The sequence below is a fragment of the Zophobas morio genome, unplaced genomic scaffold (genome assembly GCF_036711695.1).
Source record: "Zophobas morio isolate AGI-343-1 ecotype UQ-CSIRO unplaced genomic scaffold, CSIRO_AGI_Zmor_V1 ptg000054l, whole genome shotgun sequence".
Lineage (NCBI taxonomy): Eukaryota > Metazoa > Arthropoda > Insecta > Coleoptera > Tenebrionidae > Zophobas > Zophobas morio.
Genome location: NW_026972159.1, coordinates 4,406,990 through 4,433,797, shown reverse-complemented (window position 1 = coordinate 4,433,797; position 26,808 = coordinate 4,406,990). Strand labels below are relative to the sequence as shown.

The 26,808-nt window shown below is 31.0% G+C and overlaps 2 protein-coding genes across 5 annotated transcripts in view; one reads left to right on the top strand and one right to left on the bottom strand.

The window, feature by feature from the left end:
* LOC135142797 (cadherin-23-like) overlaps nt 1-24,646 on the bottom strand; it is a 45,331-nt gene extending 20,685 nt beyond the window's left edge. Inside the window, exons 1-35 of the mRNA XM_064074543.1 lie at nt 24,541-24,646; nt 24,400-24,455; nt 24,223-24,354; nt 23,913-24,172; nt 23,614-23,862; nt 23,430-23,564; nt 23,022-23,375; nt 22,804-22,977; nt 22,550-22,752; nt 22,287-22,500; nt 22,067-22,239; nt 21,855-22,021; nt 21,639-21,807; nt 21,436-21,592; nt 21,257-21,386; nt 21,036-21,209; nt 20,864-20,988; nt 20,579-20,818; nt 20,407-20,532; nt 20,142-20,357; nt 19,960-20,094; nt 18,115-18,282; nt 17,756-17,987; nt 8,168-8,203; nt 7,960-8,031; nt 7,776-7,910; nt 7,481-7,722; nt 7,328-7,432; nt 1,596-1,742; nt 1,401-1,535; nt 1,274-1,346; nt 937-1,220; nt 719-889; nt 464-666; nt 29-415 (exon numbers count right to left, since the gene is read on the bottom strand). Of these exons, the coding sequence (XP_063930613.1) occupies nt 29-415; nt 464-666; nt 719-889; nt 937-1,220; nt 1,274-1,346; nt 1,401-1,535; nt 1,596-1,742; nt 7,328-7,432; nt 7,481-7,722; nt 7,776-7,910; nt 7,960-8,031; nt 8,168-8,203; nt 17,756-17,987; nt 18,115-18,282; nt 19,960-20,094; nt 20,142-20,357; nt 20,407-20,532; nt 20,579-20,818; nt 20,864-20,988; nt 21,036-21,209; nt 21,257-21,386; nt 21,436-21,592; nt 21,639-21,807; nt 21,855-22,021; nt 22,067-22,239; nt 22,287-22,500; nt 22,550-22,752; nt 22,804-22,977; nt 23,022-23,375; nt 23,430-23,564; nt 23,614-23,862; nt 23,913-24,172; nt 24,223-24,354; nt 24,400-24,442 (5,966 nt within the window). The 5' untranslated portion in view covers nt 24,443-24,455; nt 24,541-24,646. The remainder of the gene's footprint in view (nt 1-28; nt 416-463; nt 667-718; nt 890-936; nt 1,221-1,273; nt 1,347-1,400; nt 1,536-1,595; nt 1,743-7,327; nt 7,433-7,480; nt 7,723-7,775; nt 7,911-7,959; nt 8,032-8,167; nt 8,204-17,755; nt 17,988-18,114; nt 18,283-19,959; nt 20,095-20,141; nt 20,358-20,406; nt 20,533-20,578; nt 20,819-20,863; nt 20,989-21,035; nt 21,210-21,256; nt 21,387-21,435; nt 21,593-21,638; nt 21,808-21,854; nt 22,022-22,066; nt 22,240-22,286; nt 22,501-22,549; nt 22,753-22,803; nt 22,978-23,021; nt 23,376-23,429; nt 23,565-23,613; nt 23,863-23,912; nt 24,173-24,222; nt 24,355-24,399; nt 24,456-24,540) is intronic.
* LOC135142896 (lipid storage droplets surface-binding protein 1-like) lies at nt 8,889-19,787 on the top strand. 4 transcript variants are annotated; one of them, XM_064074697.1, is made up of 8 exons: nt 8,889-8,994; nt 17,678-17,808; nt 17,853-18,038; nt 18,086-18,299; nt 18,345-18,526; nt 18,572-18,817; nt 19,083-19,193; nt 19,425-19,787. In XM_064074697.1, coding segments are annotated over exons 1-8 (1,206 nt in total). In that variant the 5' UTR covers nt 8,889-8,993; the 3' UTR covers nt 19,560-19,787. The 4 variants fall into 4 exon arrangements, with proteins under 4 accessions (XP_063930767.1, XP_063930766.1, XP_063930768.1 ...); XM_064074696.1 differs by having other exon boundaries at nt 18,086-18,526; XM_064074698.1 differs by lacking the exon at nt 19,083-19,193 and having other exon boundaries at nt 18,086-18,526.
* Nucleotides 24,647-26,808: the final 2,162 nt, after the last annotated feature.

Sequence of the window (26,808 nt, the reverse complement as noted above, 5' to 3'; positions counted from 1 at the left end):
TTTTCACCAACCAAACAATCCCACTTACTGAATAGTGTCGAAAACCTCTTGCTTCAATCTCTGCGAATTTTTCGTAGCGTAAGAGTTCGTCCAGTCAATCGAAAATTCCAAATCCGAGGTATTGTCTTCATCGGACGCGGAAATCTGCGAATCCAAGACAAAACCATCCGCTTGATTTTCAACCACGGTGATGGACGACGACACAACCATCTTTGGCTTTTCGTCATTGATGTCCTCAACCGTTATCGTCAACTGGGCGGTGGTAACATGGTTATTATTGTCAGTAGCACGGATTTGGACAATGACTTCTTCTTGTTTCTCGTAGTCGAACGCGTTGTCAATGTTTGTTGTTATATTGCCGCCGAGATCTTCGATGGTCAGGATACTATTGGCGTAGTTGCCTATGAGTTCGTGTCTACAACAACAGGAGTCAGTTTGATACCAAAGCAAATGGTTTGCTTACTTTAGACCAGCGTCGATGTCTTCTTGATCTAAATCTGTTGCTTGGATGTTTTTTATTATAGTACCCGCTTTTGTGGTTTCGGGAATTGTGACGGAATATTCGTCTGGTTGGAAAATAGGGCTTTCGTCATTTATGTCTTTCAGTGTGATCGTGATGGGTAAGTTGTCTATGTTAGTAGGGGTTTTAGTTCCGGTTGTTACTAACTGAAAATTAATTGTTTGACGGTTGTTGGTCGGCACAGTTAATGAATTTTACCTCCATTGTAATCACTCTCCAGTCCGGATCCTCGTAGTCAAGTTTTTTTGGATCTAGAATAGTCAAAGTAAGACTTGTACTTTCGTAACCTCTTCCAGGAATTATAGTAAAACCAGAGGAGAAATCTGTGGTTGTAAATTCAAGAGTGGCGTTGTAAATGGCGTTTTCTCCCTACAAACATTTACATAGAAGTTGATAATTCCACCAGTTAGCATTACCAGATCAATGTCACTAGCTACGATGTCCAAATTTAAATCAATGGTCCCTTCGTCAACCTCTATATCGATCTTCTTATCGTCGGATCCCACAACTTTGATTTCTGCTACATTGTCGTCCTGATCTTCCACGATGAGAGTTATGGTTCCAATAATAAAAGATTCTGGTTCTGGAACTTCGTATGCTTTCACGCTGAAGATGACTTGGTCGTTGCCTTCGTCTCGATTGATTGACTCGATACTAATTACACCCGTTTTTTGGTCAATACTAACGGCACCTTCCAGACCTAAAAGCCAAGTGACATTCACTACAAAACACAGATTGTCAGTATCTCAGTACTTGTGTTAGTAATTTCGTAGTTGATCTCGTTGTTGATCCCAATGTCGCCGTCCGTCGCCGACACTTCTATTGTCTAGAAGTAGGTAAACAAAAAAAATCTACAACGTGTTTTCAGGACAGAACATACCGATTCGGTTTTTTCCGTGATTGTGGCAGCTGATTTGAAGCCGCTGCCCCATCTTGGGAGTTCGTCGGGTTGGTCCACCACTTGCACGATGACTGGTACGGTGACCAAGGGGGCAGTTTGATGACCATAGGCGTCCTAAACAAAACAAGACAACGTTTTGGGGCGGTTTTCAAGGGCGAGGGGTGGATTGCATACCGTGGCATTCACGTGAAATGTGAACAACATTGTGGTTTCGTAGTCGAGTGTCTGGCCTGGTTTTAGCACTAGGAAAACATCACTCTCTGAAGTGGTGTTGTCAACGGCGCCGCCTTTGTATGCAAAGTCAAAAAGATCACTCTCGCCCTAAAAAAAAAATTGTCGTTATTTCGACAGGATTTTCAAATTTCGAAATTTCTGAAAGTTCTTCAAAAATTCCTCATTCGAATTCTGAGATTGTCATTTTTGTTTTATCTAGCTTCTAAGTAACTGAATTAAAAAAGGCCCAAATTCCTACTGGAAACTGAAAAATCTAAAACAGAGAAGACGAAAAATCGATAACCTGAAAAATCAAAAAAACGAAAAATTTAGAAATTGAAAAATCGAAAAATAAAAAAATCGAGAAATTGAAGAATTGAGAATCTGAAAAATCGAAAAAAAAAACATCAAAGAGCGAAATTTACAAAATTGGAAAATCAACCACCTGAAAAATCGGAAAAATAAAAAATGTTAAAGATGAAAAATGAAAAAATCCGAAAATTAAAGAATTGAAAAATTCGAAAAGTAAAATATCGAAAAATTGATAAATCGAAAAATTGAAAAACCCCAAAACTAAATCATTGAAAAATCGAAAAATCGGGAAATCGAAGGTCGAAAAATCGAGAAATCGAAAGTCGAAAAATCGAAAGTCTAAAAATTCCAAAAATTGAAAAGTCAAAAACATGAAAAATTGAAAAAATGAAAATTTAAAAAATCGAGAAATTAAAGAATGGAGAAACTGAAAAATCGAAAAATCGTAAAGTTGACAAAACAAAAACCTCAAATACCGAAAAATAGAAAAATTAAAAAATCGAAATATTGGAGCATGGGAAAACTGAAAAATCTAAACGAGAGAAGTCGAAAAATCGATATATCGAGACATCGAAATATCAAAAAATAGATAAATCTAAAATAAAAAAAAAATGAAAAATTGAAGAACAGAAAAATCGTGGAATTGAAAAATGGAGAGATATATAAAATTTAAAATATCGAAAGATTTTAATTTCGAAGAATTGAATATCGGCAGTTTGACACATCAAACAATAAAAAAATCAAAACATGGAAAAATTGCATTAAATCAAACTCGAAAAATCGAAAAATTGAAAAATCGAAATACAAAAAAGTTACAAAATTAAAATATTAGAAAATTGATAAATCGGAAAATTGAAAAATCGAAAAATTGGAAAACCCTAAAACATATAGGTACATTGAAAAATCGAAGAATGAAAAGGTTGAAAAACTGAAAATTCCAAAAATTAAAGATTAAAAGAATTGAGAAATCAAAATCCTGAAAAATTGGAAAAATGAAAAATGGAAGAAATGAAATACTGAAAAATCGCAAAACTAAGATATCGAAAAATCAAAAAATTGACATTGAAAAACGGAAAAATTGGAAAACACCAAAGCTGCATTGAAAAATTGAGAAATCGAAGAGTCAAAATTCAAAAAATTGAAAAATCAAAAACCTGAAAATTCGAAAAAATGAAAAATTGAAGAATTGAAAAATGCCTAAAGTAAAATATGGAAAAATTGATAAATTGATAGTCGAAAAATTGAAAAAACGCCAAAACTGAGACATTAAAAAATTGGGAAATAAAATATTCAAAAAATTGAAAAATTGAAAAATTGGAAAACCCTAAAACTGAAACATTGAAAAATCGAAGAATCAAAAAGTTGAAAAACTGAAAAATCCAAAAACATTGAAAGCTCGAGAAATCGAAAAGTCGAGTGACCGAAAAATCGAAAAATTCAAAATTCACCCATCTGAAAAATCAAAAATCTGAAAAATCGAAAAAACGAAAAATTGAGAAATTGAAGATTGAGAATTTGAAAAATCGAAAAAAAAACCTCAAAGAGCGAAATTTACAAAATTGGAAAATCAAACACCTGAAAAATCGGAAAAATGAAAAATTGAAGAATTGAAATACTGCAAAATCACAAAACTGAAATATCGAAAAATTGGTAAACGAAAAATCGAAAAATTGACAAACTAAAAAACGGAAAAATCGGAACACACCAAAACTGCATTGAAATATCGAGAAATCGAAAAGTCAAAATTCAAAAAATTGAAAAATCAAAAACCTGAAAATTCGAAAAAATGAAAAATTGAAGAATTGAAAAATCCCTAAACTAAAATATTCAAAAATTGATAAAGTCGAAAAATTGAAAAACACCAAAACTGAGACATTAAAAAATTGGGAAATAAAAAAGCTGAAAAATCGTGAAAACGAAAGTCGAAAAATCAAATTTAAAAATTCAAAAAATTGAAAACTCAAAAATCTGAAAAACTGAAAAACGGAAAAGTTAAAAAATCGGGAAATTAAAGAATTGAGGAAAATCATAAAATCGAAAAGACAAAAACCTCAAATACCGAAAAACTGAAAAAATAAAAAATTGAAATATTGAAGAATTGAAAAACTAAAAAATCGAAAAAAATCGAAACGTTGAAGCCAAAAATTTTAAAAACCGGAAAATAGAAATATCGAGAAATCGAAAAATCAAAAAATAGATAAATGTAAAATAAAAAAAATCGAAACACTGAAAAATCGAAAAATTACATATTAAAAAACTGAGAAATCAAAAACCTGCAAAATTGGAAAAATGAAAGAATCGAAATACTGTAAAATCGCAAAACTAAAATATCGAAAAATGGATAATGGAAAAATCGAAAAATTGATAAATCGAAAAATCGAAAAATCGAAAGTCGAAAAATCGAAAATCTAAAAATTCAAAAAACTAAAAAATCAAAAACCTGATAAATCGAAAAAATTAAACTTAAAATATCGAGAAATCAAAGAATTGAGAAACTAAAAAATCGAAAAATTGTAAAATCAACTAAACAAAAACCTCAAATACCGAAAAATAGAAAAGTTAAAAATCGGAAAATTAAAAAATCGAAATATTGACGAGTTGGAAAAAAGAAAAATCGAAAAAAATCGAAACATTGAAACCGAAAATTTTAAAGCCGAAAAACTGAAAACCCGAGAAATCTAAAAGAGAGAAGTTGAAAAATCGAAGTACCGAGAAATCGAAACATCAAATAATAGTAATAAATCCAAAATAAAAAAAATGAAAAATTGAAAAGCAGAAAAATCGAAAAATCTAAAATTTAAAATATCAAAAAATTAAAATTTCGAAGAATTGAAGAATCGAAAGAAAATCGGGGAATCAAAAAATAAAAAAATTAAAATAACTAAAAATTGAAGAAAAGAGGTCGAGAAATCGGAAAATCAAAGTCGAAAATTCGAAAAATTGAAAAATCGAAATACAAAAATTCACAAAAGTAAAAATTCGGAAAATAATAATTGATAATCGAAAAATCGGAAAATCCTAATACTGAAACATTGAAAAATGGAAAAATCAAAAAGTCGAAGAACTGAAAAATCGGAAAATCAATGATTAAAAAAATTGAGAAATCATAAACCTGAAATATTGGAAAAATGGAAAATTGAAGAATCGAAATACTGAAAAATCGCAAATCTAAAATATCGAAAAATTGATAAATTGATAAAGTTGAAAAATTGAAAAACGCCAAAACTGAAACATTAAAAAATTAGGAAATAAAAAAACTGAAAAATCGAGAAAACGAAAGTCGAAAAATCAAATTTAAAAATTGAAAAAATTGAAAACTCAAAAATCTGAAAAATTGAAAAACTGAAAATTTAAAAAATCGAGAAATTAATGAATGGAGAAACTTAAAAAAAAATCGTAAAATCGACAAAACAAAAACCTCAAATACCGAAAAATAGAAAAATTAAAAAGTGGAAATTTGAAGAATTGGAAAACTGAAAAAACGAAAAAAATCGAAACGTTGAAACCAAAAATTTTAAAAATCGAAATATCGAGAATTCTAAAATAAAAAAAATCGAAAAACTGAAAAATCGAAAAAATTCAAAATTAAAAAAACTGAGAAACCAAAAACCTGAAAAATTGGAAAAATGAAAAATGAAAGAATCGAAATACCGTAAAATCGCAAAACTAAAATTACGAAAAATGAATAATCGTCGTTTTTTCTTTTATATTGTAAACAATTATTGTTATTTTGTATTTTCTATAATTGGGTTATATACCTGTAGAAAATAAATTATTATTATTATTATTAATAGAAAAGTCGAAAAATTGATAAATCGAAAAATCGAAAAATTGGAAAACCCAAAACTTCATTGAAAAATCGAGAAATTGAGAAACTAGAATTCAAAAATTTAAAAAATCAAAATCCTGAAAAATATCAAAAAATTGATAAATCGATAAATTCGAAAAATTGAAAAACCCTAAAACTGAAACATTAAGAAATTGGGAAATAAAAAACTGAAAAATCGAAAAATCGAAAATTTAAAAATAAGAGATCTGAAAAATCGGAAACATGAAAAATTAAAAAAATCGAGAAATAGTAAAATCAGAAAAACAAAAATCTCAAAGACCGAAAAATTGAAAAATTGAGATTTGAAAAACTGAAAAATCGAAAAAATCCAAATTGAAAAATTGCTAAATCAAAACATCAAAAAATCGAAAAACGGAAAAATTTAAAAATCGAAGAATTGAAAAACTGAAAAATCTAACACATAGAAGTCGAAAAATCGAAATATCGAGAAATCGAAACATTGAATAATAGATAAATCTAAAATAAAAAAAGGTTAGAAAATTGAACAGCAGAAAAATCCAAGAATTATTTGTTTTATTCTTAGGTTAGTTAAGTTATTTATCAGTATGCACTCTTAGCTAACCTTTTGTACTGTTGTGCAATAAACTTATCCTATCTTATCTTATCATATCTAAGAACTGAAAAATGGAGAAATCGAAAAATCTAAAATTTCAAACATCGAAAAATTGAAGAAAAGAATTCGAGAAATAAGAAAATCAATGTCGAAAAATCTAAAAATTGAAGAATCGATATACTGAAAAATCGCAAAAGTAAAATATCGAAAAACTAATAAATCTAATAATTGAGAAATCGAAAAATTGAAAAACACTAAAACTGCATTGAAAAATCGAGAAAACCAAGTCACAAAAACTGAAAAATCAAAAAATTAAAAATTAAAAAAATTGAAAAATAAAAAATCCTGAAAATTCTAAAAAATGGAAAATCGAAAAATCGAAAAATTGAAAATTCAAAAAATTGGAGAATTGAAAAACTGAGAAGTCCGAAAAATTGAAAATCTGAAAATTTGAAGAATGAATCGAACAACTGAATAATAAATAAATGCAAAAATCGTAAAACTAAACTGTTGGAAAATTGAGAACTCGAAAAATCTAAAAATCGAGAAGTTGAAGAATTCAAAAATCCAAAAATTGAAATATCTAAAAATTGAGTAAACGAAAGTCCAAAATTAAAGAATCAAAAACTGAAAAATCAAAAATTGAAAAATCGTGAATTCAAAATATTGTTATATAGTTTGAATATTTTTCCAAAAAACTCGATATCTAGGATAAAATTTTGTAAAATATTTGGATGATTTCGAAACATACGATTCCAACACGGATTCATAAACTACAATTCGTTATTTTATAAAATTTACGGTTGATGGGGATGATCAGACAAACTATGATTACCGTGATATCATCTAAATTTGACAACGATAGAAACGAGAGACCGATTTTTTCGTACTCTAGGGATCATGAAACGTCGGGAAACATTAAAACATGAATTAAAAAATAATAATAAAAGCGTGCGATTTTCTATAAAACAAACTTACATTGTTTCCATAAATTGCAGAATAGTCCATATATTCTAGCCAACCATCTGGGTCGCTCACTGTGAACAAACAGGTACTCGAATCTACATCAATGTTGGCATTTTCCTAAAAAACACAGTTTACACAGGCCACAAATCAATCAACTAGTATTACATTCATCATGCAAGCTGAAGTTGACAGGGCGGGACTTTCGTCGTCAGTATTAACCACACTTAAACTGATCGTCTGCCTTGTGTTTAAATCGTTGCCCTCTATAATGTCTATGGGAAAACTCTTAGTGGTGATTTTTTCATAGTCGAGAGCTACCACGGAGACGTAAATGTCGCTGCCACTATTAGTAGTATCAATTTGAAGCAAGTCTTTGTTGTTGCTATTAACAGTTATTTCTTCATTTGCTGTAATTAAATGAAAACTGGTATCAAGTTTAATCACTTTATCTGAAAATTACCTCCTGTTACTAAAACAATATTTTTTCTAATAGTATTATTGTTATCTTCGATCATGGAAATGAGCTGAGCTGTGGATGTTTTGTCACCAAATGTTACCCCATCTTCTTTAGGATCTTCGAGGTCAAATGACACAACTGCAAATTTTTAAATATAGTCACGTCTCTTCTGGAATTTTGTACTTACCAGAACAAAGAAAGAGGGCGAACAGACCCAAAACCGGGATTCGCATTTTGACGATATTATCTACAAATTGGTCTGAAATTAATACAATGTTTCTAGAACAATTAATGAGATTAGTTCAAAGAATTAGAGATAATGTCAAGATTAAAAACCTAAGTCGGTTAATTCAAACTCGATTTATACGACAATATAGTTGCCAAAAAAAAATTACCTGACTGAGAAAAAACTGTCACAAATTTGTTTCGCTCTAAATACAAACCGCAAATTACATTTACAATAATCCCGCATTATCAGTAAGCCACATTAAAGTAAATATCTTCAATTTATTGTTTATCGCTATCATGTACGTTTATCGCGAAATTTTTAACACTTAACAAAGCGTCATGGACACCTTTATTAAACGCCGTTATCTGCCTACATTCGTTCGTTTAAACTCATTATTAAAAAAGAAAACCCAATTTTGAAAAATGGAGAAACTAAACTAACTCTATTTGCGCCAAAATTCCATTTTCGCAATGTCAAAATTCTTCTTTTCGGATCAAAATGCTTTGAAAGTTTTCTTTCTAGACAGCACTCACCACCTATTTAATCCAACGTGCTAACAACCGTCAGAAAGATCACTCATCACTCAGAAACTAAACCACTACTTCACACTTTTGCACCTGATATGCTTCAAATAATATTGATTCATCTGAGTGCGATTTTATTATTTAGCCTCGATCTGATTAGATAAAATTAATTGAGATAAACAGGAGTGCTAGTTGTTGCAAACGTCATCTTCCAAAGGAATCTTCAAATTTATCTTCAGAAGAACTGAAGACAAGATAAACGGAATTCCAGCCAAAATAAAATTCTTTGAGTAGCGTCAAAATGCAATTTTCCAAAATTTGCTATATTTATTCGAATATTCGTTATCGAGTGTTGTACAAAGAGCATCTAAGGTTAGAGGTCTTCACGTATCACGAGGGTCTCACGGATAAACATAGATGAAGAAGTAATTATCAGTCTGAAGTGAGCCTTGCTTCAGTGAAGACAAAAGTAAGTACCTCTCCTATTTCTAATTTTTCAAAATTCTAACAAAATCGCTCAAAACCGGACAAGGTGTTTCGAATTTTGAGCATCTTCAGGGACCCCTTGCATCTACTCGTTGTTGTTTTTGGAACCGCTTTGATAAATAATGCGTTGCAATATTGCACGAACCGATAAAAATAAAAATATTTATAGGAGGTGGTCGGTGATGACTTTTACTGATTAATTTATTCCAGGCCGCGTCTCCATTGAAATTTCGCCAAGTGCATATAAAACACATGTGTTTAAAGTTCTTGAACTACCACAATAACATAACTTTTATCTTCTAATAAATAAGTCTCAAAGTACGGTGAAAGATAAGCTACCAGGATATAATTTCCGATAAAATTAAAAATTAGAAAGTTGAATCACCACGAGATGAACTATTGATCTTTTTAGTATCATAATTCTGTCTGTAAAAACGCCACGTTACTAATTACGACTGTTAACGACTGTTTATATTTTTTTGGTTCGTTTATCTCGTTCCAGATCTTCGAATTCTTCAGATGCTTTAATTATCAACAAGCCCGTAATTAAGAAAACTTGCCAATTTAGCAAATGAGATGGGTTTATTTTTGTTTAATCAACGACATAATGAATACATTAAAGTTCCGAAAGTGATTTACGCAATTATCACGCTTGAACCCGTGGAAATTTGTTTTTTAATTTAGGAAATTATTACACATTTCGATAATATTTTGTTTCTTATATTTAGGTATTACGCACCTTGAATGATAATAGCGAAAATAGATTAGATAGAGCTGTCCGGGTAATGAGTGGCATTAATGATTTTTGTTTGTGTGCTTACCAAGAATTTATGAAAGTAAATCGCGAAAATTTACAAAAATTTTTATGATAGTTTGATTGTTGGAGATAAATTTTGGCCAGTATTGTTGTAGATTTAAAATAAAAAGATTAAATTTTTTAAGATTTGGCGTGGTTGATTGTTCTAACGCTATTGGTAACATTGATTTCGGTCAATTTTATCATTGTTCTAAATCTCATATCCTGTACTATTGTAGGTCAACGTATTTCAATGTTGTGAATTTTTTTATCTACTTTTAACACATATACGGAAAGTCATTTTTCAGTTTGAACTAAAATAGTGTTATTTGAACCAATATTTTCAAAAAATTGTTCGAAGAATTTTTAATGTTTCGTTTTCTGTTTTCTTTATTTTTTCAGTTATTCGATATTTCAGTGTTCGATGTATTTTCAATTTTAATTTTTCCAAATTTTATTTTTTTGGTTTCTCATTTTTTAAATTTTGCTATTTCTCGATCTAAAATTTCTTGAGTTTTCAATTTTTCGATTATTTCATTTTTCATTTTTTCAAATTTTCCATCTGCAATTTTTCCTTTCGGTTTTTATTTTGAAAGCTTTTCGGTTTTCAACGTTTCCATTTTATAATTTTTTGTTTTTTCAATTTCAATACTTTCAATCAATTTTTCCTTTCTCCAGCTTTTCGATTTGTAATTTTTCAATTTTTTTTGTGTCTTCAATTTTATGATATGCAACTTTTCGAGTTTTCATTTCTAAAATTTTTGGATTTTGCAATTTTTTAATTTTTTAATTTATCACTTCTTCAATTTTTCGATTTGCAATTTTTCGGTTCTATTTTCTATTTTCTTTATTTTTCCAATTTTTCTGTGTTCTGATTCTATTTTTTTTTTCAATGTGAAATTGTTCAATTTTTAGTTTTTTCATCTATTTCAATTTTTCGTTTTTTAAATTTTTCCACTCCTTATTTTTTCTGCAATTTTTCGTTCCGTTTTTCAATTTTCTTTATTTTGACACTTTTTTTAGTTTTTGAATGTTTCCATTTTATAATTTTTTGTTTTATCAGTTTCAGTATTTTCAATTTTTCCCTTCTCCAACTTTTCGTTTTGCAATTTTTCGAGTTTTCATTTTTTTACGATATGCAACTCCTGGAGTTTTCATTTCTAAAACTTTTAGATTTTGCAATTTTTCGATTTGCAGCTTCACGAGTTTTCAATTTTTAATTTTTCAATTTTTTTTTCGATTTGGTATTTTTCGTTTCGATTACTTCTACTGTCTTTATTTTTCCAATTTTCTGTCTCTCAGTGTTCTGATTTTATAATTTTTCCTTTTTGAATCTGAAATTTTTCAATATTTGGATTTTCAATTTTTTGCGATATGCAGTTTTTCGCGAGCTTTCAATTTTCAGTTTTTCGATTCGGTTTTTTATTTTCTTAATTTTTTCAATTATTCGATTTTTCAATGTTCCAATTTTATTTTTTTTTATAATTTTGTTTTTAATTTTTTCAATTTTGCGTGTTAGAATTTTGGAATTTTTTTATAGAAATTTCACGAGTTTTCGATTTTTATTGTTCAATTTTTCGATTCCTTAATTTTTCATTCCTTCAAATTTTCCATCTGCAATTTTCCGTTTCGGTTTTTAATTTTCTTTATTTTAACAATTTTTCGGTTTTTCAATGTTTCCATTTTATAATTTTTTGTTTTTTCAATTTCAATATTTTCCATTTTTCTGACTTTAACGATATCGAATTTCTCTAGTTTTCATTTTGAATTTTTTTAATTTTTCAATTTTTCGGCTCTTCAATTTTTAAATTTTCAATTTTCGTTCCGATTTTTTGTTTTTTTTTTAATTTTTTCAATTTTTAGATTTTTCAATTTTTCACATTAATTTCTCGATTTGCAATTTTTCGTTTCGATTTTCTTTTTATTTTTCCACTTTTTCTGTTTTTCAATGCTCTGATTTTATAATTTTTCTTTTTACATTGTGAAATTTTCCAATTTTTGGAGTTTTGAATTTTTAGATTTTGCAATTTTTCGCTAGTTTTCAACTTTTAATTTTTCGACTTTTTGATTTGCAGTTTTTCGTTTCAGTTCTTTTTTTCAATTATTCCATTTTTCAATGTTCCATTTTTTTGTAGTTTAGTTCTTATTTTTTCCAATTTTCGTTTCTTAGAGTTTTCGTTTTTCGATTTTGCAATTTTTTGATTAAAATTTCTCGAACGATTTTTAGATTTCTCAGTTTTTCACTTCTTCAATTTTTCAATTTGCAATTCTCGTTTCGATATTTTGTTTTCTTTATTTTTTCGGATTTTCAATGTTTTGATTTAACAATTTTTCTTTTTTTGAATGTGAAATTTTTCAATTTTTGGATTTTTCAATTTTTATATTTAATTTTTCGACTTCTCGATTTGCAATTTTTCGTTTCGGTTTTTGATTTTCTTTATCTTTTCAATTATTCGATTTTTCTGTGCTCCAATTTTATGTTTTTTGTGTTTTCGATTTTTATTTTTTCAATTTTTCGTTGCTTAAATTATTCGTTTCACGATTTTATAATTTTTTATTTAAAATTTTTCCACTTTTCAATTTTTGTTTTTCAATTTTTGGATTCCTTCGACGTTTCAGTTTTTAATTTTCTTTATTTTGGCATTTCGGTTTTTCAGTGTTTCCATTTTATTATTTTTTGTGTTTTCAATTTCAATATGTTCAGTTGTTCCTTTCTCCAACTTTTCGATTTACAATTTTTTAATTTTTCATTGTCTTGTCTCTTCACTTTCATGATCTTGAGCTCCTGTAGTTTTCATTTTTAAATTTTCGGATTTTTCAGTTTTTCAGTTCTTCAATTTTTAAATTTTCAATTTTCGTTCCGATTTTTTGTTTTCTTTATTTTTTTCAATTTTTTGATTTTTCAATAATTTTTCATTCCTTGAATTTTTGATATGCAATTTTTCGTTTCGATTTCTTATTTTCTTTATTTTCCAATTTTTCTGCTTTTCATTATTCTGATATTATAATTTTTCTTTATTTAGTGTGAAATTTTTCGACTTTTAGATTTGCAGTTTTTTATTTCGGTTTTTTATTTTCTTTAGTTTTTCAATTATTCGATTTTTCAATGTCCCAATTTTATTATTTTTGTATTTTCATTTTTAATTTAACCAATTTTCCGTCTTACGATGTTGCAATTTCTTCAAGTTTTCACTTCTTTAATTTTTCGATATGCAGTTTTTCGTTTCGATTTCCTATTTTCTTTATTTGTCCAATTTTTCAGTTTTTCAATATTCTGATTTTATAATCTTTCTTTTTTCAGGATAAAATTTTCCAGTTTTTAGATTTTGCAATTTTTCGAGAGTTTTCAATTTTTAATATTAATTTGCTTCAATCATACGAATTTCCAATGTTCCAATTTTATGGTTTTTGTGTTTGAAATTTTTATTTTTGACTTTTTCGAATCTTCAATTTTTCATTTCTTCAAATTTTCCATTTGCAGTTTTCGTTTCGGATTTTTATTTTCTTATTTTGAAAATTTTTCGGTTATTCAATGTATCCATTTATAAATGTTTGTTTTTTCAATTTCAATATTTTCTGTTTTTCGTTTTCAACTTTTCGATTTTTAATTTTTTTTGTTTCTTCGATTTTCCGATTGCAACTTTGCGAGTTTTCATTTTTAAAATTTTTAGATTTAGCAATTTTTCCCTTTATAGTTTCACGAGTTTTTAATTTTTAATTTTTCAATTTATCAATTGTTCAGTTTTTCGATTTGCAATTTTTCGTTTCGATTTTGTTTCCTTTATTTTTTAATTTTTTTCGTTTTTCAGTGTTCTGATTTTATAATTTTTCTTTTTCAATTTGTTTCAAATTGTGCAAATTCTGGATTTTTCAATTTTTGGATTTTGCAATTTTTCGTTAGTTTTCGATTTTGAGTATTAATTTATTTTAATTATACGATTTTTCAATGTTTGATGATTTTGCAATTTTTTGATTTAAAATTTCCTCAGTTTTCAATTTTTACTTTTATTTTTCAATTTTTCGATTCTTCATTTCTTCAAATTTTGCACCTGCAACTTTTTGTTTCGCTTTTTTTTCTTTATTTTTTCAAATATTCGATTTTTCTGTGTTCCAATTTAATTTTTTTGTATTTTTGTTTTTAATTTTTTTAATTTTTCGTTGCTTAAATTTTTTTTTTAATTTCTCCAGTTTTCAATTTTTATCTTTCAATTTTTTGATTCCTTCAACTTTTTCATCTGCAGTTTTTTGTTTCGGTTTTTAGTTTTCATTATTTTGACAATTTTTCGGTTTTTCAATGTGGTTTTTTCAAATTCAGTATTTTCAATTTTTCGATTTAGGATTTTTCAATTTTTCATTTTTTTGTCTCTTCACTTTTACGATATTGAACTCCTATAGTTTTCATTTTTAAATTTGTTGATTTGTCCAATTTTTCACTTCTTGAATTTTTAAATTTTCAATTGTCGTTCCGATTTTTTGTTTTCTTTATTTATTTTTAATTTTTCGATTTCTGAATAATTTTTCACTTCTTTAATTTTTTGATATGCAATTTTTCGTTTAGATTGCCTATTTTCTATATTTTTCCAATTTTTCTCTTTTTCCATGATCTGATTTTATAATTTTTCTTTATTCAATGTGAAATTTTTCAATTTTTGGATTTTTCAATTTTTAATTTTTCGACTTTTCGATTTGCAGTTTTTCGTTTCGGTTTTCATTTTCTTTAGTTTTTCAATTCTTCGATTTTTCAATGTCCCAATTTTATTTTTTTTTTGTATTTTCATTTTTAATTTTTACAATTTTTTGTTTCATAAATTTTGTTATAATTTCTTCGAGTTTTCACTTCTTTAATTTTTCGATCAGCCATTTTTCGTTTCGATTTCCTATTTTCATTATTCTGATTTTATAATTTTTCATTTTTCAGGATAAAATTTTTCAATTTTTGGATTTTGCAATCATTCCGGAGTTTTCAATTTTTAATATTAATTTGCTTCGGTTATACGATTTTCCAATGTTCCAATTTTGTTTTTTTGTGTTTGCAATTTTAATTTTTCCAATTTTTCGTTTCTTAAATATTTCGTTTTACGATTTTGCAATTTTGTGATTTAAGATTTATCGAGTTTTCAATTTTTATTTTTCAGTTTTTCGATTCTTTAATTTTTCATTTCTTCAAATTTTCCATTTGCAATTTTTCGTTTCGGTTTTTTATTTTTTAATTTTGACAATTTTTCAGTTTTTCAGTGTATCCATTTATAATTGTTTGTTTTTTCAATTTAAATATTTTCAGTTTTTCGTTTTTCCAACCTTTCTATTTGCAATTTTTCAAGTTTTCATTTCTAAATTTTTAGATTTTGCCATTTTTCGTTTTGAAGTTTCACGAGTTTTGAATTTTTAATTTTTCAATTTTTCGGTTTTTCAATTTATCACTTGTTCAGTTTTTCGTTTTTCCGTGTTCTGATTTTATAATTTTTCTTTTTCAATGTTCAATTGTTCAATTTTTGGATTTTCCAATTTTTGGATTTTGCAATTATTCGTTAGTTTTCAATTTTGGATAATAATTCATTTCAATTATTCGATTTCTCAATGTTCTAATTTTTTTTTTTTAATTTCCCCAGTTTTAATTTTTCAATTTTTAGATTCTTCATTTCTTCAAAGTTTGCATCTGCAATTTTTCGTTTCGGTTTTTTATTGTCTTCATTTTGACAATGTTTTGGTTTTTCAATGTTTCCATTTTATAACTGTTTGTTTTTCAATTTCAATATTTTCAATTTTCTCTTTTTTCAACTTTTTTTTCAAGTTTTTTGTCTCTTCACTTTTACGATATTGGAACTCCTCGAGTTTTCATTTGTAAGTTTTTAGATTTAGTAATTTTTCGATTTGCAATTTTCGTTTAGATTTTTTGTTTTCTTTATTTTTTTAAATTTTTTTTTTCAATGTGAAATTTTTCAATTTTTCGATTATTATCAATTTTTGGGTTTTCAATTTTTCAACTTAATTTTGCCATTTTTCAGTTTCCCAATATTTGAATTTTCCGTTTTTTCAAATTTAATTTGTAGTGTTTCCAGTTACGTAATAATTTTTAAAATGTTTCATTTTTTCATTTTTACGATTTTTGAATTGTATAATTTTTCAATTTTTCGAATTTTTAACTTTTTCATTTATTGAATTTTTCAATTTCTTATAGTTAGTTATTCAGTTAGTGTATTTTGCTATTTTTAAGAAAATTCAATGAACCTATCATTCTATCAATATAAACCTATCAACCTATCAATCAATCGATCTTTCGATGTTACAGTTTTTTTTCCTTAACAATTTTGACGTTTGTATAATTTTTCGATTTTAAAATTTTTACATTTTGCAATTTTTTCAATCATTAATATTCTTTTTTGGGATTACAAGTTTTTCTAGTATTCGATTTTCCACTTTTTCGATTTTGCAATTTTTCGTTTTTTCAGTTTTTAGGTTTTTCAAATTTTTTCAATATTTCGAATCATAAACCTGTGAAAATTCCCAAACTGTAAAATTGAAAAACCAGAAATGAAAAACGAAAGAGTACGAAATGAAAACTTTGAAAAACTGGAAATTTACTAAATAACAAAACTGAAAAATCTAAAGATAAAAATTGAGAAACAGAAAAATCAAAAAAACGAAATATTGTTAAATCGAAATACTGAAAATTCCAGAAATCGCAAAATCGGGTAATTGAGAAACACTGGAAAATTGAGCAATGGAAAAATCAAAAACTGAAAATTTGAAGAATCGGATAAATCATAAAACCGAAAGATGAAAAAGTGAAAAATTATAACATGAAATCGATAAAATGAAAATTAAAAAATTCGGTAAATGAAAAATAAAAATCAAGGAAACCTGAGGAAACGAAAATTTGAAAAATCGAAAATTAAAAATTGAGTAACTGAAAAATCAAAAAATGAAAAAATAAAAATGCAAAATTGGAAAACTACAAATCGAAACGAAAAATTGAAAAATTTTTAAGTTGAGAAATTGAAAAATTGAAGTGTAAAAACTAAAAATTATGAAACCGAAACACTGAAAAGTGGAAAAATTTAAAAATCAAAGAAGACAAAAAACCAAAAATTGTAATATCATTCATTTTTATTAACGATTTACCATGCTTACGACAAGCTTTAAACTTGTGTATCTGCCTAATAAAAATCCGGACAGACGGCAGACAGACAGACAAACGGAAAAGTGAGACTTATTTCTAATAGTCCAGGCGTCATGAAAGGTCGAGAAAACACAATGGAGTCGGTTACAATACTTCCTTAGGTCAGGAAGCGACAATTTTTAAAATAAATTCGACGAATGTGTTGATGCACAAGATCCACACTTTTTGAAATCTCAAACCTCGTATAATTACTGGAAGCACGATAAAGGGCTTAGAAGATCAATAATTTGTATTGTAAACTACAAATAATCCAGTTTGGAATTTTACACTCACGTCTTATCACCTTTCGGATCCTCATAGGTACTTATCGACGCAAATGTTTTAACCATGAACAACGTATTTTGATATGATACAAAAAAAAAAAGAAAACGATAAGATAGGACGAAATGCGACCGACGAAAATTTTTGACAAGTTTTGTAAATATACATACATAATTGTAAAAATAATTTTTAATTATTTTTATCTAAAGCAAATAATTTAATTATAATTTCGAACGTTAACAGTTAATTTATTTTTAAAAACATGTGACGTTCAAAAGATGGTAGATTAAAGATGAGTAATCCCTACTTTTACTTTAGTCGGTAAATATTTTTGATAACAGACTTAAGATGAAACGGAAGTGATAACATAGTGCATGTTTAACAAACGACGCAAAAAGTAAAATTTGACTAAAAACCAACAATTTTCAGTGGCCACACCTCCGCAGACAAAGAAAGCGCCTTTTAGGCTCCAGAACCTAGAATCAGTTAACCGAATAACCACTCTACCAATCGTCGAATCCGGGTGGCACATCGCTGGAAACATGTACAACAAAATTAAAGTAAGAATTGTACAACAAAGATATCTTCTAATGCAAGTTTCCAGAATTCCAACAACCTCGTTTATTGGACTTTGCAACAAGCGGAAAGTTCCATTCAGGCTGCAGTTGACACCGCTCTTCCAACCATCGCTCTGTTCCAAGCCCCGATTTCTTCTATTGACAAAGTCTTGTGCAAGAGTCTGGACATCGTCGAGCAGAAAGTCCCATCAATCGCGCTACCTCCAGAAATGGTACTTTATCAATCGTCACGACTGTCTTGTCAATTTTGATTTTCCAGATCTACTGGAACACTAAGCAATACGTGACCGAAGTCGGTAACAAAATCGTCAAACCGGTGCTCAAAAGAGCAGATTCCGTCAAGCAAATCGGCAATACCGTCTTGTCGAGCAAGTACACAGCCTTTGCAGCTGATACTCTAGACGGAGCGTTGGACGTTGCTGATAAGTACGTCGACAAGTACCTACCAGCGGCTGTCTACGACGACCAAAAAGGTAAACTCGATAGACCAGAAGCGTCAAATCGACCTAAATTTTCAGAGCTAGAAGTCAACGAAAACTCCGATGGTAACACGAACCGTGCCATCCAGACCATGCACCACGTGGGTCGCTTTTCCGGAAAGTTGCAAAGACGCCTGACGAAACGGACGTTAGCAGAAGCTAAAGCTTTGAAGGAGCACAGCGCTGAGGCTATCAATGTTTTGATCTACGTGGCGGAATTAGTAAGTGTCTGGGTGAGAAAATTCGTTAGACAATGGGTGTTTTAGGTCGCTAAAGACCCGAAGTTGGCGTTCGCCAAAGGGAAGGAGTTGTGGGCGAGCTTGAGTAAAGACGAACCCGAAAATCAAGCTAGACCCGAAAACTTAGAACAGTTGATCGTGTTGTTGACGAGAGAATCAGCTAGAAGGGTTGTCCATTTTATCAATTACACTAGCGACTTTATTAGCAAGATTCCAACGAAGGTTGTGGCTTCAGTGTCACGATTTTTGCACTTCGCGGATTCTTTAGTGACGGTATGTATATTTTTGGGTGAAAAATCTACGACAGTTCTAACAATAGAAGACGATTCTGTATGAAATCGCAGCACCATGACTAAGCTTTCATACGGAATCGCTTCCCAACTAGCCCCAAAATCTAGTTCTCCTTTTAGACTCCAGATGCTAATAGAACCAAAGCTTCGCATTTGCTCTTAACTAACGCTTTGAGGATTCACTTGACAATCGGTTGCTCTCACACACGCAATAGTTCTTGAGACTCATAGTGATTTTGCTTTCTTAGAGTGTCCATATGGATGGAGTTCAGCGAGCTCTCGTCTCAAGCCTCAAAACTCAAGCGCACCATTTTACTCTCTTGCTTAAACAAGTAAACGTTTACATCACCGATTTATTGGTAAGTTGAGTTTTTTCCTTGGAGCTATTTTGGTTCTATTAGTTCGCGAAAAATTCTCGAGATAACACCAGAATTCCAATTGTGTCTTATCGAAACGAGCTATACATATTTATACAATCACAGATGAGTGTTTATTCTTTGAAGTGATTGATCGTGTTGCTGATAAAGCGAGCTATGTGCTTTGTTTTTGAAAAAAAAAAAAATCAATCAATTAATCGATTTGTTTCACAGGATAACGTTGCACAGTCGTTGTCGACGTCCCCGGAGGTCCCAAAATCCGCCCTGGAGGTACCCAAAATTAAAGTGCAGCTGAGGGCGGTCCACCTACTCAAAAATTCCAACGGAGTGGACCCGAATTCGAACTGAGGGGGAATTTTTTAGCGTCGAGTATTTTATTTTTTATGCTCTACAGTAACAGTAATCTCATTTTGTACAATTTTTTAATACTCGAGTGTTTATTTTTAGTATAAGTTGTTACTCATTTATGCTTTAAACTTTTAAGGGGTAGATGTACAAACACAGACGCTTTATTTATCACTGTAACTACAATACTTTTTTAATTAATATTAGTAATTAATAAATGTATGAAATAGAGCATTTTTCAATTTAACGGCCAGTTTTTCCATTAATTAAAAATAATTTAAGCTCGAGGGGTCAAGGTCCGCCAGGAATAAAACCACCAAGGACAAAGCAGTAATTGTATTCATATTAAATCTAATCACAGTCACCGATTTTTGCGTTTTAAATTGAACTACAATTATGTCCTTGTCCGTTGATGATTGGTGAAGGCGGTCTGTGTGTCCTTCAAATCAATGAACTCGACGTTGAGCGTCACGTCCTTCGAAAAAGCGGCACTTCCTTGAATGGAATCTTGCTCACTAATAGACGCAGTGATAACCATCTACAAAAAAATTACAGTGATGCGAATTAAAACTTGATTGAAATTACAGTGTAGGATTTGCTCTTAAAAACGTCACTAGTGATCTGCAGCTGTGCTTCTGAGTTTCCCAAATTCTTGATACTAAAAAGTTTAGCATCGCCACTGCTGTCTTCAGTGATGGTGAACTCCAGAGAAAACTTCTCCCCCTGTTGGTCACTGGCCTTAATATTATCCAAGGGGGCGTCTTCTTTCAACGTAATAAGTGGAGAATTGGGAGTTTGTTTCTGAAATTATTTACTTAATCCGTGTTCTTGTTTCAGATCTATCAAGTACCTTCTTCAAATAGACGGTTTCTTCATCAAATGGGAACGAAAATGCAGGTTCTTTGAAATTGTATTTGGCAACTTCTACAGTAACGTCTACTTCGTTGGTCATTGGAGGATCTCCTTTATCACTCAACTAGAACAAATTTTTTGAAAGTGAACATCATCAAAGTGATACTTACGCTGACGGTAAGAACCAAATATCCAAAATAGGTATCAAGATTATCGTAATTTACAGTCAGAATTCCTTCATTGTTGTCACCCGTTTTGATAGTAAAGAGATCCTGTGGAGGATCGTTTTGTGGTGTTGTATCATCTTTGTTAATAAATCTTTGAATTTTTGTGATTCCCTGAAATTCAATTTTCGAATTTGGACTCTTCGGGTCATCTGCATCGCGTCCTTCGAGACTAGCTGTGGTACCCTAAAAACCACAATCAATTCTCTACTCGTATGATAATTGACCTACCTTTGCTGAACTCTCGTCAAATTGTCCTGTAATGTCAGTATTATAAATGGTCGGAGGGTTATCATTGACATCGTCCAAAGTGATGGTAATCACGGGAGCAGGATTGATAAAATTCCGAACGTACCCTGAATTAGAATTATGTAACACACGAATGCATCTTGATTGATAGTACCTTGTTGGTCCGGATCGTCGTTACAGCTGAGTTCAAAAACATACTTGTCTTGAGACTCTCGGTCTAGAGTAGCTCCTGCGCGTACTTTGATTTCGTTGTCTACTATTTCAAATTGGTTCGTAACGTCTGTTGTTGCTGAGTGTGCAAAGTCACATTTGACTGTATTGTAAGCATCTGAAAGAAAAAGTAAATGCAAAGTGGTGCGATTTTGTCGAGTTTACCATCTCTGTCGCCATCTTCTGGTGTCAGAGTCAACACAACGACACCCTCAGCACTATTTTCAGCCAAAGTTGCATCAAGACTCTCCATCGTTGGAGCATTATCATTTGTATCAATAATATCAACAGTGATCTAAAATAGCCGAAATTATTTTAACTTTGTAACAAAGTGTCACCCGTACTGTGGCTGTGGTCGTAAATGTGCCATCACTCGCTGTAACATTGTACTTAACGGACTCTCTTACAGGATTGTCGCAGTCTATACTATTTGAATTGACAGTAACCAAGCCAGTTTCGTCAATAGTAACCCAATCCGACGGTGAATCTTTATCAACACCCCTGAAACAACCACATGTTCAAGAACTCAATTCCGACTAAATCTTACTCAATGGAATAAGTCAAGACGTCTGCAATGTCAAGATCGACGGCAACAACCGTAGCAATGAGAGTCCCGGGGGCAGCATTTTCCATGACTTGCCACTTTTCCGTTTCTATATCGTCACCAAAAACGGGTGCATTGTCATTGACGTCCTGGACACTAATCACAAGGTAAGCTACAACCAAAAACATTACCACAGTTCCACCAGTGTTGACTTCGTACCCGAATCGACACCATTTCCATCCGCTTGGTTCAAATCAGTTACCACAACCATTAGAAACAGTTCGTCAAAAACTTCAAAATCTAGAGTTTCCGGTTGTGTGACAGTAAGCTGTGCGGTCGCTACTTTATTGTCTTCAGAATCAGCCACAGTTGTAATTTCGACACACCTAAAACAATGTCTTGGTTTTGGGCCACAACGACGATTTACTTACCGAATGGTGGCGAAACTTTCGTCTGACAATTGTATGGAGTTTTTCGTAGCGTAAGAGTTGTCCCAGTCGATCGAAAATTCCAAATTCGCATCAGTATCGTCATCAGAAGCCGAAATTTCCGCTTCCAAGACGGTACCATCTGGTTGATTTTCGTCAATTCTAATAGGGGTTAGCTACAACTGAACAGTTAGTGAAATCGTCGACAAGTTTCGACACTTACAGCAGCTAGTTTCGGACTTTCGTCATTCACATCTGTGATTGTTAGTGTCAATTGGGCTACAGCTTGGTGGTTGGCTTGATCAGTGGCGCGGATATCCACAACGACGGTTTGTTGTTTCTCGTAGTCGAACGCATTGTCAATTTTTGTTGACACGTCTCCACTGGGCTCGTCAATAGTTAAAACGGTGTTGGCATAGTCTCCCAGGAGCTCGTATCTACAAACAATTAAATAATTTGTTGAATACAAACAGGTACTTTGATTACTTTAAACCAGCGTCTATGTCTTCTTGGTCTTTATCAGTTGCTGTGATAGTGATTATCAAGGTTTCTGCTTTCTGGTTTTCGGGTACTGTGACCGCATTTTCGACTGGTGTGAAAACAGGCACTTCGTCATTGATGTCTTTCAGGGTGACAGTGATAGGTAGAGTGTCGACATTGGCAGGCGTTACAATCCCGATTGTGCGCAACTATGTAATAAAATAAAGGTTATCAATTTTAGACACCAAGACAACAATTACCTCCATGGTGATCTTTTTCCAGTTTACATCTTCATAGTCGAGCTTGCTTGGATCTACAACTGTTAAAGCAAAATAGGTTTGTTCGAACGCCATTTCCGGAGTTACTGAGAAAGCAGACGCATAGTCGACCTTTCCCGTGGAAACAAGAGTGACATTGTAAACTGCATTGTCCCCCTACAAAATCTACTTAGACAAAAAAAACCATTTTGATTAATTACCAAATCAATATCATCGGCAAAAATGTTCGCTTCTATATCAACTGAATTTTCGTCAATAGTTATATCAATTTTCTTGTCATCGGAATTTTCGATGCCGATAACAGCTGCATTGTCGTCCTGATCTATCACAATAAGTGTGATGGTGTCATCAACGTATGAGTCCGGATCGTCAACCTCGTACGCCCTGACAGTGAAAGTGACCTGATCATTGCCGTCGTCTCTATCGATTTCACCAATTGTAATTTCACCACTTTCCTTATCAATCGAAACACAATCAAGACTTTTTTTGGTAATGTTGTAGTTTATTGCGCTGTTGATTCCAATATCACCATCGCTAGCTGATACGGTGAACGTCTACAACTAACAACTTAGACCAAGTCCAAATTTTGGAACTGAAAGACCGGATACCGTTCTAGTATTTTCGGTAACTGTTTCAACAGAACTGAAAGCGCTGTTCCATCTTGGGGGTTGATCTGGTACATCTAGTACTCGCACCAAGATGGGTACGTCACTCAGGGGAAAAGTTGGATGACTTGCAGCGTCCTAAATTACGAAATGAAACGTAAATGCGATAAGAATAATCAAGGTTTACCGCAGGTTGTATGCTAAAACTGTACACAAATGTGGTTTCGAAATCCAGGGTTTTTCCGTCTTTTAGGACTAGGTAGACCTCGCTGTGGTGAGTGGTATTGTCGGGGATGTCTTTGTACTTGAACTCGAAGAGATCGTCCTCTCCCTGTGTTCCAATGATCTTTGAAAAGTCCATAGAGGCTAACCAGCCGTCTGCATCATGTACTATAAATACACAGTCGCTCGAATCTACATCAACTTGAGTGTTCTCCTACAACACACACTTTAGATAAAATGGAAATTGTTACCAGATAGAATTACTTTCATGGAACAAGCTGAAGACCACAAAGTCGGACTTTCGTCATCTAGATTGACAATATTTACACTCAGAGTTTGTTTATTCATTATATCGTTATTTTCGTAAACGTCTATAGCGAAAACGGTTGGACTGCCTTTACGGACTAACGCTTCGTAGTCTAGAAGGTTCATCGACAGGGTGTTTTCGCTAGCATCAGCCGCATTTTCTGTCTCAACATCAATTACGCTCTGGCTGTTCGTTTTTACGGTTAACGGGCCTGCCACTAAATGGAAACTAGTGTAAAGGAAAGTCACACTGATTTAATTTAGGTACCTCCAGTGACTGACACGATTTTCACTCTTCCACCGTCGTTGCTTTCTTTCACAGAAATCACCTGAGCTGTGGGTGTTTTTGAACCAAATGTGACGTCAGCTTGGTGAGGATCTTGGAACTCGAACGAAGTGACTACAAATTTTGAGTATTTTTTGGCGATTTTTGGGTTTCACTTACCAGCGACGAAGCTAAATGAGAGGAGCAAAAAAGCGAGCTTCATTTTGTCGTCTTGTCTGAAACGAAGTTGAATTTGAATTCTTGTAAAAGCGTGTGATAATTTTGTGTTTTGGGTTAGTATTGTCAAAAATTTTTACTAACTGTGTATCTTATCCAGTGTTTTAGAAGTCAGGGAATTCACTCGAAAACTGTACTCACACTCCACACTTTCGCACCTGACGGTTTCAAGCACAAGTGCGGTTTTTATAATTGTGACTTTATCTGATTAGATCAGAATAATAATATAAATAAGGTTTGGATTGATGTTAGATTTGGTTTTAAAGAGAAGCTGCTTTGGAGCTTTAGCAGCTTTCCAGATCTGTGTAAACAGATTTTGGAAATCGCTGATCACTATTATTGTTGTTATACTCGTATTATTAGGTAAAAAATTAAAGAAACAAATTTTGAATTTTCACTCAAAAATTTGAAACTTAGTTTCAGTTTTATTTATCTTCCGAACAAAAATATCAGTTAGGAATTTTTGTAGGCGTGCCTCTCACCTTGTGTCACTTTTCAAGTCATCAAAATTATTTATAATAATGACGAAATGTTTAAACCACGAGAGCTCACTATCAGATTTAATTAAAAAAAAATGATAAGAGGGAAAGTTTAAAGTCCTTGGTTGCTCTTATAAAAATAATAAAAATAATGTAGCCTTAGCATAGTTTCGTCTTTCAGTTTTCTTTGTGACTTTCATTCACTTGAAATTATCATGTCATCAAACCACTCAAAATCAAAAATTTCTGCCAACGCTATCAATTTTTGATCTATGAGGCGGAATTGGTGTTTGGTTGAAGAAATTCGTTATAAAATGGGTGCTTTAGGTTGCTAAAGAGCCAAAGTTGTGGGTGAGCTTGAGTGAAGACGAACCCAAAAATCAAGCCAAACCTAAAAACCTAGAGCGTGTTGTTGACTACAAAATCAGAACGAAGGGTTGACAACAAGATCCCAAACAAGGTTTAAAAAATCTAGAAGATTTGTTCGATACTAAGTGAAGATTTAGCGAAAAAATTGAATAGTATCAACTAAAACTACTACGTGCTTTAGCACCGCGTAAAAGTTCTAATATTAGAAGGTGATTCTAGATCAAATCAAATGTGTTGAGGTCATAATTTCGAATGTTTTGATATGAAATCGCTTCCCCAATGGCCTCTTAAAGGATCACTTGACAGTTGATTACTTTCAGACACAAAATACTTCTTCAAACTTTTACTAATTTTCTTTTTTTTTTGTCTTTCTTTTGATGAAATTGAGTCAATTTTGGTTTCAAGCAGATAACTTTGACAACACTCGATCAAGCTGAATTTTTCGCAACTTACAATACATGGTTATATTATTTTTGCGTAACAGTTTTTTGCATTTTAGATAACACTAAATTCTCATTGTGCCTTATCAAATTAAAAGGACGTGTTTTAAAACAATTATTACAGACGAGTGGTTTTCAAGTAGCTGATAATAGTAGCGATAATGCAGTGATGTATTTATTGTTAAAAGAAATTTAATTTAATGATTGTTTCGAATGTTTCTGCATGATAAAGTTACACAATCATTGTCGAAAATCTCAAACTTAGGAGTAGCGATATGTCAAACTGATAAGGTGTGAATTACAAGAAAACACGCATTTATCAGCTCCTTCAGTTATTAAATACGATCAATTTCCTACACCTATAGCTTGTAAAATAAAAAATACTTCTATATTTCTTGAAAAATAACTACAATAAACTCTCTTCAACCCAAAATCTACTTATGTTCAATAATATAAAAACAATTCGTTTTATCCCCCGATTATTTGAGTGGTGTGACCAAGAATCGCCTAATCTGAAGAAGATAAGATCAAACAAGTCAAGATGAATCATTTTAAAGAAGTGTCAAAGATCGTAGATGATTATTTCGGGTGCTGATCTTGAAGATTTTACATACATTTATCGCAAGTGTGTAGATATGCAACCAGCAATTCAGGGCGCGGTTTCTAGTGGTTATGCAGCCAATGTTACACAATGACAAAGCTAGTGGAAGTTAGATATGGTGATCTCTGTTCTAAAAGTTGAAGCCACAATAATAACAATAATAATAATCTGTAATTGTTCAACAGTAAGTTTCTAAAATATTAATAAAACTATAAAACTAATTAACACGAATTTCGTGATCTGGTTCATCCTTCCTTTGTTCCCTCCTGGAGGCTCTCTGGGTCGTCTCCCACGGTATCCTAAAAGTCAAACCAAAACTATACGATATTTTTAGTTCTCGGAAGCAAACGAAAGTGGCTCATAGTCTAGTATTTTCTCTGGTTGAATGTTTAGATATATTGTGCTAAAACCAATCAGAAAGATCACTTACCCCTCAGAAGCTAAACCAATACTTCTCACTTTT

What these genes read in the sequence shown, in the direction of transcription:
- LOC135142896 (XM_064074696.1), top strand. An exon ending in ACATGTACAACAAAATTAAA is followed by an intron (nt 17,809 to 17,852) that starts GTAAGAATTGTA and finishes GCAAGTTTCCAG; the next exon opens with AATTCCAACAACCTCGTTTA. An exon ending in TCGCGGATTCTTTAGTGACG is followed by an intron (nt 18,818 to 19,082) that starts GTATGTATATTT and finishes TTGCTTTCTTAG; the next exon opens with AGTGTCCATATGGATGGAGT.